Source organism: Nycticebus coucang, chromosome 8 (assembly GCF_027406575.1).
Source record: "Nycticebus coucang isolate mNycCou1 chromosome 8, mNycCou1.pri, whole genome shotgun sequence".
In the NCBI taxonomy this organism is placed as follows: Eukaryota; Metazoa; Chordata; class Mammalia; order Primates; family Lorisidae; genus Nycticebus; species Nycticebus coucang.
In genome coordinates, this window is record NC_069787.1 from 42,826,081 (window position 1) to 42,848,689 (window position 22,609).

The 22,609-nt window shown below is 39.1% G+C and overlaps 1 protein-coding gene across 6 annotated transcripts; it reads left to right on the forward strand.

Annotated features, from left to right (window-relative positions):
* Nucleotides 1–330: 330 nt before the first annotated feature.
* On the forward strand, nucleotides 331–20,337 carry ASB14 (ankyrin repeat and SOCS box containing 14). Of its 6 annotated transcripts, none has more exons than XM_053600771.1 (11): nucleotides 331–427; nucleotides 1,074–1,208; nucleotides 4,026–4,079; nucleotides 4,532–4,665; nucleotides 4,750–4,908; nucleotides 8,844–9,089; nucleotides 12,009–12,180; nucleotides 12,941–13,484; nucleotides 16,194–16,347; nucleotides 17,043–17,243; nucleotides 17,925–20,337. In XM_053600771.1, the coding sequence occupies exons 2-10, from the start codon at nucleotides 1,087–1,089 to the stop codon at nucleotides 17,219–17,221; spliced, it is 1,764 nt and encodes a 587-aa protein (XP_053456746.1). In that variant the 5' UTR covers nucleotides 331–427; nucleotides 1,074–1,086; the 3' UTR covers nucleotides 17,222–17,243; nucleotides 17,925–20,337. The 6 variants fall into 6 exon arrangements, with proteins under 6 accessions (XP_053456746.1, XP_053456744.1, XP_053456747.1 ...); XM_053600769.1 differs by lacking the exon at nucleotides 17,925–20,337 and adding an exon at nucleotides 17,313–17,642 and having other exon boundaries at nucleotides 17,043–17,217; XM_053600772.1 differs by lacking the exon at nucleotides 17,925–20,337 and adding an exon at nucleotides 17,313–17,642 and having other exon boundaries at nucleotides 16,194–16,299; nucleotides 17,043–17,217.
* Nucleotides 20,338–22,609: the final 2,272 nt, after the last annotated feature.

Consider the following 22,609-nt stretch of genomic DNA (forward strand, 5'->3'; position numbering starts at 1 on the left):
CCAGTGAATCTGGACTGTTGGGACAGTCACTTTTGCTTAGAGCAAAATGTTTGGCTTCTCTTTTTTTTTTTTTTTTTGGTTTGGCTTCTCTTAAGTGAAAAATTAATCGCACATGAGTCTTAAGAGAATGAATTTTCTTTGCATGGCTAACCCCTTACTAAAGCATTTTATTCTAAGAATAAAACATTTAATCTTTTGAATGTGATGAATTACAGCAGCGAAGAAAAGAGATCATGTTTCCAAACAGAGCTAAACTACATGTAAAAAACAAGGAGACTGTGCCAGACTGTCTCATGATCATGTATTTATAGTAAAGCTATTAATGGAATGGTCACTACAGGGGAGTGGAGATCCTAAATATAAATGAAAGTTCTGAGGTAGTCCTAACAGTGAAAACTTCAGTGCAGACCTAGAGGATATAAAAAAGGTAAACACATCTTTCATATATGATCAATGAAAATGTTCTTTTAAAGCCATTTAGATATTGCCTGATAAAATAAATTTGTTTTTACTATTACTATTCTTTTTTTTTTTTTTTGGTTTTATATACAATTTGAAATATTTTCGTCAAACTGGTTAACATAGACTTCCTGGACTATTGCTATTCTTATTGTATGTTGTCTTATTCCTGTAACATGTTTACGTTTAGTGTTTAATAAGTAAAATATTATTTTCTGCAAAACATTCTGAAGATATTCTCTTGGGTTGGTGTAACAGTTTTTCTTGTGAGAATCACTCACAAGGCAAGTCTAAAACAGATCAATATGAGTATGATCAATATTACAATGGCACTGGTCTAAGTCTTATATGAAAGGTTGTTTTATCTGACTAAACTTTAAGTAAATAGCTGCTCATGGAATCTTCAAATTTATGTTGAATCTATGGCAGTCCAGAAAACTGTTGCAAGTTTATGGAAAGTTTTTAATGAATATTTTGTTTTCTAAATTTTGTGTTTTCTTTGCTTATTAATCCTATCAATTTTCTAGTTTTCTGAATTTCATTTGTAATTTTAAGCAGTTGCTACTCTTTTCACATCTGGAAAAATTTTTTTTAATTTATTCTGCATTTTAAAGAAAACTCATCCACATGGACAATTATACCAGTGATGAAGACTTAGATGATGATTTTGACACTCAGTTCATCATTCAACAGAGTTTACAGGCTATTTACAAGCCAGAAACAATACAGCATGCACCCAAGGAGGAGAGGTAATGGTTTCCCCTTGGCAGGGTAGTGTGAAATACTGTGATCAACAGCGGAGACTTGCCATTTGCTTAACGCTGCTATTGCATTTAAATACATACGTACAAGACATGATGCCTGATGAGACAGGAAAAGTCTAGAAAGAATTCAGAATTTAATCAGGCAGTTAAAAAATAGTTGGAAGGAGGTTAGCAGCAAATCTGGGTGAAGAGATGCAGACTAGAAATCAGAAGGAAGAAATAAGGCTAAAAGGGCTAGAGAAAAACCTCTAACACATCTTTTCTTTAGGGAGCTAAAGAAATGCATAAATCCAGCCAAGACACAGAGAAAGGTATCTTCAACCTTAGTGGGGTAGGTGGGGATGGGAGTCTTTGATCTACCCAAATCAAAAGGTGGAATTATGTAAACTTAAACCCAGGAGAGATTAGACCCTTCTGATAGTGCAGATTCAGAGTTCAGTTATGACAACAATAGAAAAGGACCAGTGTGTCCCTCTGTGGTGTGAGAAGACTTGCCAGGCTATAGGCAGCCTGCAGTCAAGCACCCACCATGGCCACCATCGAAGGCTCCCTGGATGATTAGCACCCTCGGCCCCCTGAGGGAACCATTGTTTTCTCTGGGTGATAAACCTGGCTTGCCTGGGATGGTGAACTCCATTTGCTGCTTTAGATAGAACAGGATGAATGTCTTTTAACCCTAAGTTTTTTTTTTTTTTTTTTTGCAGTTTTTGGCCGGGGCTGGGTTTGAACCCCCCACCTCCGGCATATGGGGCTGGTGCCCTACTCCTTTGAGCCACAGGCGCTTCCCTAACCCTAAGAGATTTTATAAGATACATTGCTCTACATACTTGCTAGTGAATAAAAAAGAAAAAAAATAGAGATGATGAAGTACAGGCTGTCTGTGGGTTACAAATGAGGTAGATTCTATAGGTTTGTTCTTAATTTGTATGTAAGTTGGAACAGTTACATTTACCTATTACCTGTAATGTCTGCCATTCACAAGTGCAAGTTGTACATAAGTCAGATGTTTGTAACTTGGGAACTGCCTGTATGTGAAACCTATAGTATTTTTTAAAATGTATTACAACAAACTCATGGAGTGATCACTGTTATTTTAAGCACTTCATAAATAGTAACTTATTTAAATTCTAATTTTCCTTACCTCTCTGGGAGGTAGATACTCTTATTATCCCCATTTAGAGATAAGGAAACTGAGGCACAGAAAAGTTAAGTGACTTACTCAAGATCACAGAGCTAGTAAGTGAAGGGCCGGGCAGGTTGACTCCAGAGTCCGTTTCTCAAACACACATTCTTCCTATGTTTTTGTGTTAAAAACTCACACCATTTTAAAAATAACTTTCAGTAGAATTCTTTTATTCCTTTTTTTTTTTTTTGTCTTTTTAAATATAAGGCAACTTGCCAACACATAATTTAAAAACTGATATTTAGTCACATTGCTTCAGATCACTAGAGAATTTCTGGCTAAAGAACAGTGGACAGTATAGTAAACAAAACCCAAAATCTTAAATAAGAACATCAGCTCACATTCCCCAGAGACAAGAGAAAAGTTAAGGGCTTGTTTGAAAACAAACAAATGAAAAAACCCCAAAAAGCCAATTGTGCATCTTTAACAAAAGAAGGGTACAAAAATGTACAACAAAACACAATCTAAAGTTACAGAAAAGTGTGGAATTTCTCCCCAACTGTCACTCGGGAATGAGAAGTGTTGAGCGTGGAGTGGAGGAGGGTCTGCTGTAAGGATGTAGGGGGCAGGAGGGGCTGTTTCCAATGTAGGCCCATCTCCAGCTGTTTAGAAACATGCTCATTTGGTAAAGGAGATATTCAAAGAGCTGAAGGCTTTGTGTTTTTTTTCCTTTCTTTCTTCATTAAACTGAGGGGCTGTACTACTAGAGGGTGAATGCACCTGTGGGGCCTCTCATACACAACGCTACTCAAATCCACACTACATTCGTTCAGGAACAATGACATTTAAAACTTACAGTGTAGAGCAATATTCTTAGCCAGTGTAGAGAACCAAATGCATTTTAACTCTTTTTTAAACTTTTGGTGTTTTTAATCCCAAACTCCAATGTGATCATCCTTTACTCACCTAAATCCTTAAGCAAGATAGTGTTTTTTTTGAGGGGGGGAAGGTAGGGGATGAGGCCAGCAGGTCAAGTCATCAGAGAGGCAACAGTGAGAAAGGGAGGTGGGTGCCGGATGACTGTGTTTCTGTGGGAGTCAGGAACCAAGATGCCAAAACACAGTTTCCCCCCATATCTTGAGGCTATGGCCTGTTACCAGCAGGATGCCTTTGAGGTTGAGCATGGCAAGGACAAGCGCAGTGGCTCTAGGATCAATGTAGACACAAAATAAAGCCTTAAGGAATGGAAAGAAACTGGAAAGAGAAAAAGACGGAGTCAGCTTTAATTTAAGATCTGTGGGTGGAAGAGGAATTCGCTTCCAGAACACTCAGGAAGTCTGGCTTCCAAGTGGCAGTATAGGTGGCTGTTAAAATTTACCGTGCAATAATGAGACATTTCAGTACTGACAGGTTTGATTCAGTTCAGCAAACACTGACTCAGGGCTTCCTGCAATCCAGGCTCTCATGTAGTCCTTGCCCTAAAGAAGCTAACAGTCTACTGAGGGAAGGCAGATATGGGAAAGGAATTTACCTGGAATGTGTTAAGCTTCAGTCATTGTCTCATCTGAGACTTCATCCCTGCTTGATACTGCTGCCTTTACCCTTTCCTTCTGATTTTTATCAGACACCTTTGTTTTTTCCTCAGTTTTGGAATTACATATGTATTTTTTTCTGTGCAGCTTCCATTCCTTTTTGAGCGCTGACTGTAAGAAGATAGTTGAAAAAATAGAGGCAGTTAAGTATTCTTCCTATTCTACTGTTTTAAGTGTGGTAAAATGTGATGGTGACAACTGGCGGCATTTCCTCTTGATGCTCTAAAAACCTAGGAGAAGGTTTTTTCCAAAGGCTGAACATCATGGGAGTCCACAGGACTGTCAAGAGTCTGATGTGGCCGTTTCTGGGAGAAAATGCTTCAGCACAACTTAACAAAGAGATCCAGGGTCCCTCCTAGAAAGGGCTGTTAGTCTGTAGGTAACAAGACCCTGGGGGCACTCATAGACCCAGGTGGCGTGGAAGGCTAGACACAGGCCTTCTACAGGTCCCATGCCTTTTGAATTCTCTTCAGAAAAGGTGGTGCTAGAATTCTGTTGTCTCACACACTAAATTTGGTGGTGGAATTCAGAGGCAATACGGGCTGCCTTGTATGTGTGCCAAAAGTGAATGTGTTCTCACTTAATCTGTTAATAGGTGAGGAAGATGCATTGTCACACTTAACCAAGTACCATTCTGCTTTTGAGGAAGCAGATGAAATTGGCTGGATTCCCCTGCATAGGGCTGCAGTGCAAATAAATAAGAACATTTTGGAAATAACCCTACAAGGTAAACTCCCTTTTACTCTCCTTGATACTTCTGAGAAATAAATTTGAAACTTATTTCTGTATCTTAACCTGTGTGGTATTTCAGCTTCAAAGCGCAGCACATGGGAGCAAACCACCCACAATGGTGAAACACCCCTTTTTTTGGCTGTCAGTAATTGCCTCTTAGAAAATGCCAGTTTTCTTCTTCTGAATGGTTGCAATCCGAATGCCAAGAATTTCGAAGGCAATTCTCCTCTTCTTACAGGTAATGAGCACCCTATATCTTTGCAGAAGAGTTAGTATCTCTGAGTCTCCTTCATGCCCACAGGTTTCAAAGGCAGCTTTTTAGGCATAGTTACACCACCATCACTCTGGTCCAAATGACCAGACTTGACCCTCCAAAAGCTTTTTATAGGCTAGCCTGTGAGATGGCCTGATGCAGAGTCTCTGCCCAATTAAGAGCAGCTCATGTGCCTGGTGCCTTACTCAAATTAGTTCATTCTGGTATAAGGCATAAGAGGAGAGCAAAGTTACTCCATGAAGCTGAAATGGGAGAATTGGTTGAAAACTATTAACCAGGTAGTCAGATCTCTAGATCACTCCTCCCCAATCCTGATACAATTCTAAAGGTTTATTTTCTGCGTAGCTTAAACGGAAAGTTTCTGGATCAGAGGATTTTAGGTGAGGGGGGAGTAAACTGAAAATACTAGAGGAATACTAAACTGAAAATAATAGAGGAATGCTGAACTGAAATTACTAGAGGAATTAAGCAAATATAGGCTGAGCCCATCTAACCCTCTGCCCCCACCCCACACCCCAAGATCCCAAGAAACTGGCAGCCAGGCCCTCAGCCTATAGGAAGAGGCTTCTCTGGAAAATTTGGCCAGCCCAAGAAGAAAGATCTAAAGATAGTGACATTGGAGGTTCACCAATAAATGGCTCAAACATATAAAGTTAAGCCCACAACCCACAACCCCCATTCTCTGTTTAGAATTTCCAATCAGCTCTTAATCATAAGCGGATAGTCAAAGACAAAGCAACTTGAAGGAAACAGAAAACAAACAGAAATATAAAATGTACAGTGAAGTTATTATTAATTTCTAAGGAAATTAATGAAATAAGAACAGGATACTAAAATATGTATATCAAAACAAAAAGGTGTTCTTAAAAAACTCATAACGATGCTGGAAGTTGGCGTTTAGGAAAGCTTCCAGAAGAAGGTAAGAAATGGAAAATAGGAAAGAAAAGAAATTTATAAAATTAGCAACATGTAAATAATAGGGATGACTGACAGGATAGACAAGCTGGAGGCAATATATCACCAATGAAATAAGTCATGAAAATTATTTCCTAAAGTGAAGGCCATGCATTTCCAGAATTAAAGGCACGCTAAGAGGCAGCTCAATGAATTAGAAATGCCCCACCACCCTTGGCACTTTGTTTCCAATCTCAGGGTAATTTTCTGTGGCACCTTACAAATAAGTAATTAGCAGAATTCATACTGACTCAGCACTCCGGCGTCTAGCAAGATTCTTCATACATATTTAGTGAATGAATAGTGAGATGGATAAATTCAAGTGTTTTAGGGTCTTGAGGGACTAAGTATCATTATCCAAATGTGAATTAACAGCATAAATGCAAAAAAGCCACTTATTAGAGAATTTGTTAACAAAATGTGGTTAAAAGTAATTTCTAAAAACTTAATGTATAGAAATAGATGCAAGAACAGATATAAAAATGTTAATGAAGATAATTTCAAAGAGATGGGATCATGGGTCACCTTTTTCTTTTCCGTATGTATAGTCTAAGTTCACTGAACACGAACCCATTTTCTCATAACAAAAAAAGTATAAAAAGCTTTTTTTTTTTTTTTTTTTTTTTTTTTTTTTGTAGAGACAGAGTCTCACTTTATGGCCCTCGGTAGAGTGCCGTGGCCTCACCCAGCTCACAGCAACCTCCAACTCCTGGGCTTAAGCGATTCTCTTGCCTCAGCCTCCCGAGTAGCTGGGACTACAGGCGCCTGGCTATTTTTTGGTTGCAGTTTGGCCGGGGCCGGGTTTGAACCCGCCACCCTCGGTATATGGGGCCGGCGCCCTACCGACTGAGCCACAGGCGCCGCCCAAAAGTATAAAATGCTTTAAAAAAAAAAAAAAAAAAAGGAAGAAGAAGAAGAAGAAGAAGAAGACACAACCACTAGGGACAAAGAGAAATTTCTACAAGCTTCCTGGGGGCAGGGGGAGGAATACATCATATTACAAAAGATGACAAATCAGAATGGTTACAGACTCGTGAATGGTAACTAAAAGCTTGAAGAAATTGGTAGGGAATAGTTTTGCAAATTCTGAGGGAAAATTATTTCCAACGTTAACTTCTATAGTGAGCCAAACTATCCAATCTGAAGGGAGATTAAAGACGTGGAAGACATATTTTCAGACATAGGTGATCTCAAAAAATTCATGTCTCACACAGCCTTCTTAGGAAGCTACTGCAGCATATGTTCTACCAGGATGGAAGTATGTCAGAAAAAACAAAAGTGTGGGATACAGTAACCAGGAGATACAACCCAGGTGGTAGGCAAATGAGATCCCAAGATAGTGGGGAGCAGCCATCCTGGGATGACAATATGATAGTAGGCACTAGAGTCCAGATTGGAGCAGATCAGGATAGAGGCTTCGTGAAGACCACAATGGGATAGAAATGAATAACCTGAAAGGAGAGTTAGTTTAGAGAGTTTGGGGCTGAATTAATGATACACAAATTGGAAACTAAGCAAATAAAATGTAAGACAAGTATTAACTCCAGAGAAAACAAAAAGATGTGCAGAAAAGGAAATGTAATTATAGTCCAGCTTTGAATAGCAAACATAATAAGGTAAGCACAATATTTATCTAACACAAATTATGCTATAAAAATATTAGAAGGATGGTTGGATGAAAAATGTGTATGTGTGAAAAAGAAGGAGAAAAGAAAGTTAAATCTGGGTGGCGCCTGTGGCTCAACAGAGTAGGGTGCTGTCCCCATATGCTAAAGGTGGCAGGTTCAAACCCAGCCTCGGCCAAAAAAAAAGAAAGTTAAATCCTCATTTTTGCATGATGAGAAGTCACTAAGTTATACTGAAACTAAAAACTCAAAAAAGAGCAATACAAGGAGGTTAATTAGAAATAAATTTTAGGCGGCACCCGTAGCTCAGTCAGTAGGGCACCAGCGATATATACCAAGGCTGGCGGGTTCAAGCCCTGCCTGGGTCTGCTAAACGACAATGACAACTGCAACAAAAAAATACCCAGGCGTTGTGGTGGGCACCTGTAGTCCCAGCTACTTGGGAGGCTGAGGCAAGAGAATTGCTTAAGCCCAAGTGTTTGAGGTTGCTGTGAGCTGTGACGCCGAGGGCAACATAATGAGACTCTGTCTCAAAAAAAAAAAAAAAAAAAAGAAAGAAAGAAATTTTAACACCAAAGAATCAGCCAAATCAGAAGATGACTCTGGGGAAGAACAAAAATGCTAAGGAAACAGTAGTGGACTTTATAAATAATTGACTCTTTTAAATTATGCACATGTGTAACTTTTATCAAAACAAAACCTAAAGATTAAAAAGAGAGCAGCAACAGAAAACTGCCTAAAGTTGGGATTTGGAATTCCTTCATGGTTTGTCCCAAGATGCTCTCTCTAAGGCTTTGCATTTACAGAAAAACAACAAGAGCTCTCTCTGAGAAAGCAGACAATGTAACACAATACTGTATTCTGAAAAGAACTCAGGAGCAGCTCTAACCTCTCTGAAACTATTCCTCATCTGTAAGATTGGGATAATAGTAGTATTCATCTTGTGTGTGTAAAAATCACATATGTAAGACACGTGAAGCTGGGAAGCCTGTTGTAAGCATGATGGTGGAAAGAGCTGGTTTTCTTCTCTTGACTGCAGCGGTTCAAATGATTCCATTTCTGTGGTAGAATAATCAGCACATTGCCCACAGAAGCAAACAACGAATAGTCATGGCTCACAGAAAACAAATAGCCCGCTGGTGTAAACATTATCAGTTCTATTTGACATGTGCCACACCTTGTTCCCTAAACACAGAATGCTGGGGCCTAGGAATAGGGAGGGAGAAGTCCTTAAGAAAGCCTGAGGGACACTAGCCAGCAGGATACTGCAGCCTCCACTTCATGTTGAACATGAAACCCACCTCATTTCTAATTTCCCAGCGGTTCTGCGTGACTCCTATGACATAGCTGCCTTGCTGATCAACCACAGAGCAGATGTCAATCTGCGGTGTGCCAACGAGAGGACAGCTCTCCATGAAGCAGCCAAACTGGGCCGACAGGACATGGTGAAGCTTATGTTGGCTTCTGGGGCGCACGTCGACCCACGGAGCTCCTATGGATTCACTCCTCTTGCTCTAGCTGCCCAAAATGGACACACTGAAATCATGGAAATATTACTGCAGAAAGGCAAGATTTTCTATATGGTCCTAACTTGCCAAGGGGTAACCTGATCCGAGGGTTCTCCCCCTGATGGAGAGCTTCAAAGCAATAGAAGTTTACATATTCTGTAGGCCTAACATAAATGTTGTAATGCTTTGTGTTAATATTGATCTTTGAAAAGCCTAAAATAGAGATTTAATTTCTTAATTTGGTGTGCTGTAATTTCCCTAAATTACTAAGATGCAGGTTATTCTTTTACTTAATGTTCCCTCACTGTGTATGATTTTTTTTTTACTTTTTGTATGTTGTCCTTTTCTAGAATCATAAAATCAAAAGCCTGCAACATCCTCTACAAGTTATCTCTGCTTAGACTGTCATGAGGCAATTTGATTGATTTTTATCAAATGACTTTAGATATTAGGAAATTCTTCCTGTTTTTTTTTTTTTTCTCTCTGGGGTCCCAGTTCTTCGATCTACTAATAATCAAAACTCCAAGAGAAAAAGAAGGCAATTCATATTTACGGAGAAGTTCCCAAGCAATAGATAGTAAGCTATCCATGTTGCCTTGTATAATCCTGTGACACAGGTACTATCCTCGTTTTGCAATTGAGAAAGTGAGGATCAGAGATGGTACCAGTTGCAGGATTTCCCTTAAAATATGCCTTCTCCCCTGTCCCCAGTCCTATAGCTATAGCCATTTTCTATCATATTTAACTTGTAGGGACCATTGGCTTAGAATTTTGGCATTTATTGTCACTGAGGAGACCTCCATTGATAACACTGTTAAATGAAACACTGTAATATCTAAAGCTTTAATTCAAAGGAGCAAACTGTTACAAAATTTAATGAGGTCTCTATATTAGAATTATTTTCATTTTCTCCTTCCTATGTCTAGAAGCCTTATTTCATTCTTTAACAATACATGGACCTGGTCTCCAATATTCTAGGTGGCAAGGCCCCTGTATTTAAGAACAACCTTGTGCTGTTTCTTTCCTATCGTATGGGGAAGGCTGGTTTCCAATCAATGGTCAGGAGACATTTTAAGTAAGATGTTTTAAATGAGCAATATAAGAGATGTCTAACGTCATTAACTGGGAAAACAAAAGTAAACACTGGCTCTTTCAGCTTTGAGGATAGAGTAACTTTTTGTACAGAAGAGAGGCAACAGATATTAAATCCTCTAATCTTCAAAGAAACCGGCATGGGTTGACTTCAGTGAGGTCAGTGAACAAGCACTTCCTCTAAGTGACCTCCTTATGAAGTAATTTGCACAGAGTGGCATAGATAATAAATGGCAGAGCCAGCATTTGAAGCCACATCTGTCTATTCCAAATTGCTTTATCCCCTTGCATTGCTAGAGTGGCAACATGACACCATAGAAATAAACCCTAAGTCTGGAATACCTGCGCACAAATCCTGACTACCTTGCTTACTAGTAGTGTGTCTTTGGGAAAGTCGCTTCAACTCAATGCACCTTAGTTTCTACATCTTTAAAACAAGGACATTAGCATCTACTCTGCAGGGTTGTGAAGATTAGAAATTATTATGCACACAAAGAAACCAGCACATAGTGAGTGCTCAATAAATTGAAGATTATTAGATTTTATTAACACATTCTAGGAATGGGATTTTGGGGTAGCCACTGCACCTGATGACTCTGAAGTCTGTACTGAATTAAAATCACAACTTTTTCTTCCTTTTTTATGCTCATGTGGCTATTTGGAACTCTATTTTTGTCCATCCAAATGCTACTCTTTTTTCAGAGCCCATTTTATTGAGAAGCCGTCCACAACTGTCCCAAACTCCTTTCTGCTTCCTTCACTTCTCAGCTCCCCTTACAGCCCCGGTCCCTAGATCTTCTAGAAGACATTTTGCCTTTACATGTATTCCCATTATCCATGCCACTCACATGACACTTAGTATACCAGGTACAATCTGAGCATCTCTAATCTGAAAATCCGAAATGTTCCAAAAGTCAAAGATTTTTTTGGCGGATGGGGGGAGTCTCACTATGTCGCCCTCAGTAGAGCACTATTGGCGTTACAGCTCACAGCAACCTCAAACTCTTAGGCTTAAGCGATTTTCTTGCCTCAGCCTCCCAAGTAGCTGGGACTACAGGTGCCTGCCACAACACCCGACTACTTGTTGTTTCGCAGGCCAGGGCTGGATTTGAACCCTCCAGCTCTACTGTATGTGGCTGGTGCCCTAGCCGCTGAGCTATAGGTGCTGAACCCAAGTGCCAAAACTTTTTTGAGCACCACCATGATGCTCAAAAGAAATCAAAGGAAGTGCTCATTGAAACATTTCAGATTTCAAATTTCTAGATTAGGGATGTTCAACCAGTAAATATAATGCAAATATTCCAAAATCTCAAATACTTCTGGTCCCAAACATTTTGAATAAGGGACACTCAATCTGTACTACAAATCTTTTTAGCTATCAGCAGTCCCTAACTTCAATTAAAAATAATTACAGCATCTCTTACCATAAATAGTCCTCTAAGAATAAGTTAGAACAAATTGCCCTTTTAAACTAAAAGCAAAATTATTAGATGGCATGGTGGTATAGTTCCATAGGTTTATTAGTACCATTCTATATGTAAGAATGTGTGGAGTTAAGTGGGCTTTTGTAGGCTGGTCTAGAAATAAAACTGCCTTTTATAAAAGTATTTCTACTGGAATTTTCAAGTTCTAAACAAGTAACTTATAAAATTACTCTGAAAGTGAACCTACTTACAATTTAGAAACTGGTTGTGCCATTTTTTCCGCCTCCCATCTAGTTTGTAAGCTTAAGAGCAAGAGGTCATATTTTATTTCTTTGATTCTTGGTGCTTTGCTAGAGTAAGTGCTGACTAACTGCTTTTTGGTGGTAGTGATATATTTTTTTAGTTGTTTAACCAATACAGTGGAAAGAATTTTTGCATAACATGACTCTTTGTCCTCTTAGGAGCTAATGCTCATGGTCAGGCCTCTGATTCTTCTTCCATCTTACTTGAAGCTGCTAGCGGAGGAAATCCAGACTCTGTGATCCTCTTGATAGGGTATGGAGCTGATGCCAACATCCCTAAGAATTCAGGCCACCTGCCCATTCATGTGGCAGCTGACAGAGGCCACCTATTGTAAGTTCAATAACATTATTGTAAACCATAGAAACAGTAATAGCTACCTTTTATTTTGAGCTACCTCTAGGAAATTTACATTCTTTTTCTCTGATGTTACAACCTAAATGCCCCCTTTAAAGATAAGACTCTTTTTTGGGGGGGGTGGAGGCGATAGTCTCATTTGTTGCCCTTGGTAGAATGCCATGGTGTCATATCTCACAGCAACCTCAAACGCCGGGGCTTGAACATTCCTGTTGCCTTAGCCTACTGAGTAGCTGGGACCTATAGATACCCACCTCAGGCTGATCTGAACTCCTGAGATCAAGCAATCTACCTGCCTCAGCCTCCCAGAGTGCTAGGATTACAGGCGTGAGCCACTGTGCCTGCCCAAAGATAAAGTCTTGACCAGCTACAAAGCGATAAAGCCTAGCATCCTCTATAGCAGCGGTTCTCAAACTGTGGGTTGCAACCCCCTTTTAACAATGAAAATACATTGTGGCATTAGGACGGTTGAGAACCACTGTTCTATGGCCACTGAAGAGATATAAAACTTTTATTATTAGGTCCTTAGGCAACATGGAAGCTTCTGGTCTCAAATGACAGGGGTAATTCTGAGACTTGTAACCTAGACAGTAGCTTCATTTGATTTTACTTGGTATCTGAGCTTTTGGATGAAGGAATTATGCTGTTTTATTGGGGTTAATATAAAGCAGTCATAAACAAGTTAATATTGCATCTTAACAACTATTTTGAAACACACTTTGAAATTCTTTTTCAGAGCTCTAAAGACGCTGATTCCAGTTACGGATCTTGTGGCCATTAAGCAGAGTGGGATCAGTCCGGTCCACTGCGCAGCAGCAGGAGCACACCCTCAGTGCCTGGAACTTCTCATCCAGGCGGGGTTTGATGTGAATTTCATGCTAGATCAGCGAATTCGCAAACACTACGATGACCAAAGGAAGTCAGCTTTGTATTTTGCTGTATCAAATGGTGACCTTGCTTCAGTTAAGCTGCTTCTGAGTGCTGGAGCTCTGCCTAATCAAGACCCAGTTAACTGCCTCCAGATAGCCCTCAGGATGGGCAACTATGAGCTGATAAGTCTGCTGCTAAGACATGGGGCCAATGTCAATTACTTCTGCAGAGTTAATCCCTTACATTTCCCATCAGCACTGCAATACACACTCAAAGATGAAGTCATGCTCAGGATGCTATTGAATTATGGGTATGACACAGAGCGATGTTTTGATTGTCCTCATGGGGACAAAGTTCATCCTTCCTATACTTTTGAAGGCTGGACATCTACAGTTATCAAAGATACTAAGGTAAGCCTACAGTATTGGCTGCATTGCCTTACAGTCACTATCTGTGGCCCTGAAACTATAGCAATAAATAGACTCCCTGCACTCTCTCCAGAAGCTCATGGTTATAAAGATTCTAATATAGGCTTGGCACCTGTGGCTCAAGTGGCCAAAGCACCAGCCACATACACCTGAGCTGGCGGGTTTGAATCCAGCCAGGCCCACCAAACAACGACGGCTGCAAACAAACAAAAAAAAAAATAGCCAGGTATTGTGGCAGGCGCCTGTAGTTCCAGCTACTTGGGAGGCTAAGGCAGGAGAATCGCTTGAGCCCAGGAGTCAGAGGTTGCTGTGAGCTGTGATGCCATAGCACTCTACCCAGGGTGACAGCTTGAGGCTCTGTCTCAAAAAAAAAAAAAAAAGATTCTAATACAATCTTATTTTATTTTATTTTTTATTTTTATTTTTTGTAGAGACAGAGTCTCACTTTACCACCCTTGGTAGAGTGCCATGATATCAAAGGCTCACAACAACCTCCAGTTCTTGGGCTTCTGCGATTCTCCTGCCTCAGCCTCCCGAGTAGCTGGGACTACAGGCGCATGCCACAACGCCTGGCTATTTTTCTGTTGCAGTTGGCTGGGGCTGGGTTTGAACCCACCACTCTCGGTATATGGGGCCAGCGCCCTACTCAGTGAGCCAGAGGCACCACCCTCTAATATAATCTTAATATAAGATTAAGATTATATTATAAAATAATAAAGATTAGATTAATATATATTAGATAATATATAGATTAGATATTATATCTTAATATAATCTAATATAAATATTCTAATATAAATTTAAATGTATGATAAAAATAATTATATTTAAGATATGTATATCATGGCTCGGCGCCTGTGGCTCAAGCAGCTAAGGCGCCAGCCACATACACCAAGAGCTGGCGGGTTCAAATCCAGCCCTGGCCTGCTAACAACTACAACCAAAAAATAGCCAGGCATTGTGGCAGGTGCCTATAGTCCCAGCTACTTGAGAGGCCGAGGCAAGAGAATTGCTTGAGCCCAGGAGTTGGAGCTTGCTGTGAGCTGTGATGCCACGGCCCTCTACCCAGGGCAATAGCTTGAGGCTCTGTCTCGAAGAAAAAAAAAAGATATGTATATCATATATGATATTATATGATAAACACAATAGTAGAAAGATATAAAAGATACAGGAGACCGTTCAGAGGAAAAATTGCTTTAACTCTACCTAGCACTGTAGGAAGTTTCATAAATGAAGCAGCATATGAGCAAGTCTTTGAAGAATGAATGAAGTCTTAAATACCAGTTAGGCTTTTTCTTCAAATGAGTTATGCACCTAAAATGCTTCTGGGTTCCCAGTCGTGTACCCCTGGGTATTGCTATCTCTTTTGCTCTAACATTTGATTGATTGAATGGTTTCCTTTGGTCACCTTTCCAATGAAAAAATCATAATCAATACACTTGACCACCCTTCCCTTTTTGGAGACACTTTTCCTGCTTGGATTTCATCCCACCACAATCTCCTAATTTTCCTTAACTAATCAGTCACTTCTGTTATCCCCTACTTGAGTTTTTCCCCCATCTTTTCAAATGGCTGCTACATTTCAGGTCTTATTTTAAGTGTCACGTCCCCAAGGAGGCCCTTCCCTGTCCACCTTGCCTGAAGTAGTTCCCTTTCCCCAATCATTCTTTTATCATGCTATTCATTTCTATTATAGTATTTATAACTTTCTAAAATTATCATTTTAATGTTTTACTGATTGTGTCTCTCCCACAAATACATGTGGGAGAGAATATAAGTTTTTGTCACTTTCCTTAGTTTACAGATCAATGCTTAGTACATAATGGATCCTTTATAAATACTCAAATTCATATTAAAAAAATTTGAAAATAGAAATGAAATAGTGAATTGGAGAAGTACTTTCAATCAACTGTGAAAAGTGAAAGCCAAAATATTTTCATGTTGCATGGCTTATTTTTAGGTGATTAATAGAAAACTTTCCACATCGTGAATTTGGCATTAGGAGTGTATCATCTTGCATCATTTCTTAACTGTTCATATAGTTTTATTTCTCAGCTAAGAGCATATTCTTAAAGGTAGAAACTGCCCTACCCCTTATGTATCAAGGTAGGATTCAGTTACAAATGATAGAAACCCCTAAAATACGGGTTTCATGAGGTGGCTCATTCCATCTCATATAAATAAAGGCCAAAAGTAAATAGCCTTCTAATTGGACAGCTTCGTGATTTACACAAGAAACTCACATCTATACTGCAGCCAGCAACAAGGAGGCAGGAGGCAGGACACCCTTTACTCCTCTTTAAGGGTTCTGGGAGTTTCTCACACTTCCACTTACATCTCATTGGCTAAAACTTGGTGGCTAAAACTTTAGCTACACATGAAGCTGCAAGTGAAGCTGGAAAGGTCATCTTTATTTCATACAGCCCCCTGACCAACCAAAGGGTTAACAACTAAACATGTAACAGTCTCCGCGACACCCTTATTACATCTTACATAGTTTGAAGACATCACGGTAAGTATTTTTTCAAATGTTAGAGCTAAGGCTAAGAGGTAGATGTTCTTGCTCAAGACCTTAGTTTATAAATGAAGAATTTGAGATCTTGTTTGCTGACTTTTGATGACTATGTTTAACCATGAATACTTCATGATTTTCATTCACTTCTATAATTCTGATTTTTTTTTCCCTCTCAGTTCTGTGAAGTAATAACTTTGTCATGGCTGCAACATCTCTCTGGAAATGTTGTTCGAGTGATGCTTGATTATGTTGATCAAGTTCGGATCTGTTCAAAGTTGAAAGGTGTGCTCCAAAAACAGGGGCTGTGGTCAGAAATACATCTCATCTTAAGTGAGTCTATTTCTTGTAGAAGACTTTCACCAAAATACTAATTATTTTCTCATTTTTTAAAAAAAGAATACTCTTCTGTTATAGTTAAAAGTCTGACCTAAAGAAGCCAAAAAAAAAAAAAAAATTCTATTCCTACCTTAAAAATCTTACTAATTACATTTAATTTATACTTGTTACTTTTTCCCAGGAGATAAAATCTGTTAGGTAATTAGTTATTATATAGGTAGGTAATATTTTAATCTCAATCCACTAAACCATGGTTATGAAGGAACACTGTAGACATAGGAATTTAAAGCTATGAAATGGCAATAAAAAACAGGGATGAGAAAAAACAAAGAACTGTCTTCAGAGGATATCAAATGGTCCCTCTTTAAACCTAATTCTTTCAAAGTAGCACTTCAGTCAAATTAAGATTTCAACTCACTTCCTTCTGGGTGATCTTCAGTTTTCAGACTGCTCCTGAGGAACAGGATGGGGCTGGGGGTCAAATACATGCAGATTTAAGGACTTCAGGTCCCATACCCACAGTTGATCCGGTCTTTGGGCTCTAACTTAACATGACTCTGAAACTGTGTGACTTTCTCATTTAGTCACAACAAACGAAATGTATCAAATTACTAACTATATCCTAAGATCACTAAAAACTAAAGCAATTTTTTTTCCTTTTGGATGATGTGCCTATTCTTTTGTTTTAGCAAACCCTCGCTCCCTAAAACATCTGTGCCGACTAAAGATCCGGAAGTGTATGGGACGGTTACATTTGCGCTGCCCTGTCTTCATGTCCTTTCTTCCATTACCCAATCTTCTAAAAGCATATATCCTTTACAAAGAATATGACCTTTATGGACAAGGAAGTTTGACAGGAACATGGTAATCAAACCATTCTAAAGGAAAAGGTATAATTCTGAAACTATATTTTTTACTAAATTCTGACTTGTAAGATTTGTATTTTTTGCTTTCTCTAGCAACTAAAATCTCAATGAAGCGCATGTTCTTTAAAAAGTTGCTCTGAGGCCCGGCACGGTGGCTCACACCTGTAATCCTAACAATCTGGGAGGACGACACAGGCGGATCACTTGAGCTCAGGAATTCCAGACTATCCGGAGCAAGAGTGAGACTCCGTCTCTACTGAAAATAGAAAAATTAGCCTGGCATTGTGGTGGGCACCTGTAGTCCCAGTTACTTGGGGAGTTGAGGCATAAAGATTACTGAGGTTGCTGTGAGCTATGAGGATGCCACAGCGCTCTACCCAGGGTAACAGAGTGAGAGACTGTCTCAAAAAACAAATAAATAAAGTTGCTTTGAGCTGGGTATGAATAAATAAATAAATAAAATAAAATAAAGTTGCTTTGAGCTGGGTATGGTGGCATGTACCTATAATCACAGCTACTGTGGAGGTTCAATCGAGGCCAGGAGTTCAAGCTGCATTGCTATGATGGCATCTATGAACAGCCATTGCAATCCAACCTGGAGACCCTATCTCTTAAAAACAAACAAAAAAGAAAAGTTGCTCTGAACATATAATGGCTAGCATTCTTAAAGGTAGTTTTATTTTTATTTTATTTTTTTTGAGACAGAGCCTCAAGCTGTTGCCCTGGGTAGAGTGCCGTGGCATCACAGCTCACAGCAACCTCCAACTCCTGGACTTAAGCGATTCTCTTGCCTCAGCCTCCCAAGTAGCTGGGACTACAGGTGTCCACCACAATGCCCAGCTATTTTTTGGTTGTAATTGTCATTGTTTGGCAGGCCTGGGCTGGATTCGAACCCGCCAGCTCTGGTGCATGTGGCTGGCGCCCTAGCCGCTTGAGCTACAGGCGCCACCCTAAAAGGTAGTTTAAAAAAAATAAAACCTGTCGGAGCTTGATCAGACTCTTGACTTGTTCTCAAAAAAAAAATAAATAAATAAATAAATAAAAATAAAACCTAAATAGTGAAACTTTCAATTAACTTAAATACACCAGTTCTATTTCTGTATTGGTATTAAATGTATGAATCCAATTTCTATGTGCTCAAAATAATAGATACCACCTCTGACAATTCAAAATAATTCTTAACAGAACTTTTTATAGAAAACTACATATATAGTACAGTAGTCTCCCCTTATCTTTGGGAGAATCTTTCCAAGAGCCCCAGTAGATGCCTGAAATTAGTACAGAACTCTGTATCCCTACACATACTATGTTTTTTCCTATACAGTCATGCATCACATAACGATGTTTTGATCAAGTGCACATGCAAGGATGGTCCCATAAGATTATAATACTATATTTTCTAGAATAGTTTCTTTTCTAGTAAGCTGTACTATCTGGGTTTGCGTAAGTATACTCTATGATGTTCCCACAATGAAGAATTACTTAACACCACATTTCTCAGAATGTATCCCCATCTTTAAGCCTGTTGTTACATGACACACAGCTGTACATACACACTGTATGGTGTAGATATGCTGGACAAAGGAATGATTCGCTTCCCATGGGAAGAAGCGGGATGGTGAGAAATTTTATCATGCTACTCAGAACAGCATGCAATTTAAAATTTATGAATTATTTCTGGAATTTTCCCTTTAATATTTTCAGATCATGGTTAACGATGGGTAACTGGAACTGAGGAAAGCAAAACCATGGATAAAGGGGAACTACCGTATATCTTAGTGATTGGGTTGAATATATTCTGACCCCAGTTATAACCTAGAAGTTAGCTGCTCCTGTTGTTTCCTTGTACAATCAAGTACATAGATGGGCTAATTCTGTTAACTGAAATAGAACCTTCCCACGAAGTTTCATTATTAATAGGAAACGTGTCCCACACAAAACTCTGGCTATGGCTCACCATTTATTGATTAATGTGATCAACAGAATGAGAATTAAAAGTATTTTCAAATGGATAATGGCTTATAGTTTCTGCACTGAACCTAATCTGGTACTGAATGTGGAAAGGCTCACTGATAGCAGTTATAAGACTTTAAACTTTTATTTCTATATATTCTATGCTTCATGTCAGTAAAGGTTTCTATATGTGGAAAGAGAGGAAAGAAACTGAGCTACTCATTTAGCCCCTCCTATGGTCACAGTTAGACAGCACATTAGCAGGGACAACAGAGGTAGGACAGTATAGTTATAGTCCATTTTCACCACAGCCCACGCAGCTTTAGCTTTGATACTGCATGTCTCATCTTGGTGAACTTTTTTTTTAGTATTAAATAATCCATTTTAGGGAAACTGATCCTATATGATTTCCTTCTGACAGAGGGATTCATGGCTGTATAGGACTACTTCAGTAGGCCCATACTTAAAATTATTTTCACAGCTTACATTTAAAAATGTGTAAAAGTAGGTGACATGAATAGCTTTCATTTTTTTCAATCAAATTTTGGTATGTGCTTATAAGTGAGCAGAATATATATAGAATGTATGTAAGTGAATATATAAATATATTTAAGATATATGTGTGCATAGATGAATTACATAATTCTAAAATTAATTTCATCTACTCCCTGGATCTTCTAAAAGTGTATGTACATTTCTATAAAATTCAAAACAAATTTGAATACAAACTCCCCAGCGAAGAAAATAACTAAGTGTTCTAAGAAACTATAAAGAGCATACGAGATGAATATGTAATAGTACATATTAAAACCACAGATACAAGCTACTTAATCTGGTATACAACAACTTGCCCCTTTAAATTAGAGGAATTTCTTGGAGTAGGACTAGATGGTAGCGAACATACGTCTCTGTAACATATCGAGAAGAGCCATTCCCTTCTCACTTCCCTTTCAGACTCCAACAAGGAGATGGTCTTAGTTCAATGTCATACTTTATACTTCTATGAATGTTTGCTAATCTTTGTACAACAAAGAGACACTGAACCTCATTAAATGCTGCTAGATTTAATAATACAGCTGTGTTTCTGTGGACTGTATTTTCAGTGATGCTCTCTATCTGACAAGTGAAACTGCTTTTTGTTCTCAGTGGCTATATAAAGTTACTTTGAAAAATAAAATTTAAAAATAAAGCAAGTTGATTCAAAGAAAAACATTAAGTAGAGGCAACCTAAGGATATGGTAACAATTCAAAGTTTCCCTGGGGCTGAAGTTTGAGAAACACAGAGTTATATGACATTGGTTTTCAATAGGCTTCTGAAATAATTGGCTGCCAATCCTTAAAACTATGTGGATGTATAGATATAGATGTATATTAACATTTTCTTAGGCCACATCCCAATTTTTTCCTGATTGAATGAATTCCATTTAGGCTTGGGCTACTTTGCCTGACCACCTTAAAGCAATTCTCAATCTATATTCCAGGAGAACCTTTAAGCAAGTAAATAAGTTGGTAAATAAACCAACAAAATAATCCCAATCACCTTGATATATAATGCTTTTGCCCTACTAAGAAACATATGCATGCTCATTGTAATACAGGGATAAGGAAATTTTGTGAGAAGAGCTTTGTTTCTCAGATTCTGCATTTTTATAACTGTAAGGGATCCACCTGCTTAGTAGCTCCTTCATCAGATGGTTCCATTGAGAAAGGTGACTGGAAGAAACAGTGCTTCCCTTCTAGGCCTCTGCCTGGCCTCCCTGAAGCTCTCAGGATACTTGTTCAGCCCTCAGGCAATAGGGAGTTGTTCATCCTTATTAGGTATGAGTGGAGTTTCACGTTGGCCCCGAGATGATGGCAGTGCCAGGGTGCACCTTCAAATTGAGCTCCTGCAGCTCCATTTCTGGAGCCCTTACTGTCATCATGGTTAGCGGTGAGCTCTTTGCACGTGTCATTTTACATAATCCTCTCCATATTTTTATAAGGCTTCTATTCTTATTTTACAACCATGAAACTGAGGGTCTCTTTATTCATCATATTGTCTTTTCTTGTTTTCCAAAGACCCTGTCATGACACTTCAGATTGGCTACAGTTCCTGGATTCTGTGCCAGGAATTGATCTGCCACCCACATAGAGGCTCTCACTAGGCAAACAGTTTATTAAGCACTTACTAATAAGTGCAAGTAAGCTAAAACCAAACTCTCAGTGACTCCCCAGATCCTCTGAGACACAGGCATGTAAAAAATTCTATCATGTTACTATTTGGGTACAATTTGACAGAGAAAGCCAAATCTGAATTTGATCTTGGGAGAAAATAGTAAATCATGAGGAAAAAAAAAAAAAAAACAAAGGAACAGCCCTAGAGGTCACTGTGCCCCAGAGGCCCATTGACCTCCCAGGTCCAGCAACTCTAATCATGAGAACAGCCATACTTGTATGTCTACTTCATGGGTGGCCTGGAACTAAGACATCACATCCTTTACCCCATTTAAGACATTAATACCTATGGGGTACCTATTGTTATATCCAATTTTTACAAGAGGAAGATGAGAGTTCAATAAGATGATTCAAAAGTGTTCTTTCAAAAAAGGAGACACCCCTTGCCTGCAGCGAGGAGCCACATTTATGTCATCATGGTTAGCTGTGTCACTAGATAGTTGTTAATATAATTGAATGGGAATAACTTCTGGACTCCTATGTTGAGATATGAGTTGTATGTGAGACTAGGTCCTGGATTTCTGGAAAAGGAAGTTATGATTAATTAGCGTGTGTTTGGGGAGTGGAGAGTAACAGTATGAATGCCACGTGATCTCAGAGAAAAAGGATGACATAAATGGTGAGTGCAAGAAACGCACACACCATGAGAAATCAGAAGAACTGAACGTCCCCTGAGCTAACACGCCCACTCAAGCCTGGCCACTGCATGCCCACATGACTGTCACCCAGCAGCAAATCCCTGTGTCCCCCCCCATTACCTATTTCAGTATGTCTTCCCTACCTCACTGGCTTCCTCTGTCAAAAGTACTGCTTGACCACTTACTTCCCGGTGACTGCGACCTGTATTGTAATATGAATCCGTAGCCCTCTCTCCTTGCCCTGCTAAATGTAGTTCCCTAGTAAGTTCTCCAGATATTGGCTGCTTCTAAACATCTCCTCTCAGTCACCATAGAAACACCAAGTCAAAAAAGCCTTTTAAAAATCATTGTTTAATTTTCTCCTATTTCTAAAGAAAAGCTTTTAGTGGCACTTTGCCTTGGTGTAACAGACATCCCAACCTGTGTCCAGTCATTTCATTCTTGCAATTTCTCAAAGGCAATTCCTGTGATATTGGCGAAGACAATGAATCAGTTTCCATGCAGTCGTTGGGAACTACATGAATTGCATCCTTCTGAGTAATATCAAGAAAATGAGCTGCCCACCTCTGAGGGCAGCTTTGCCTA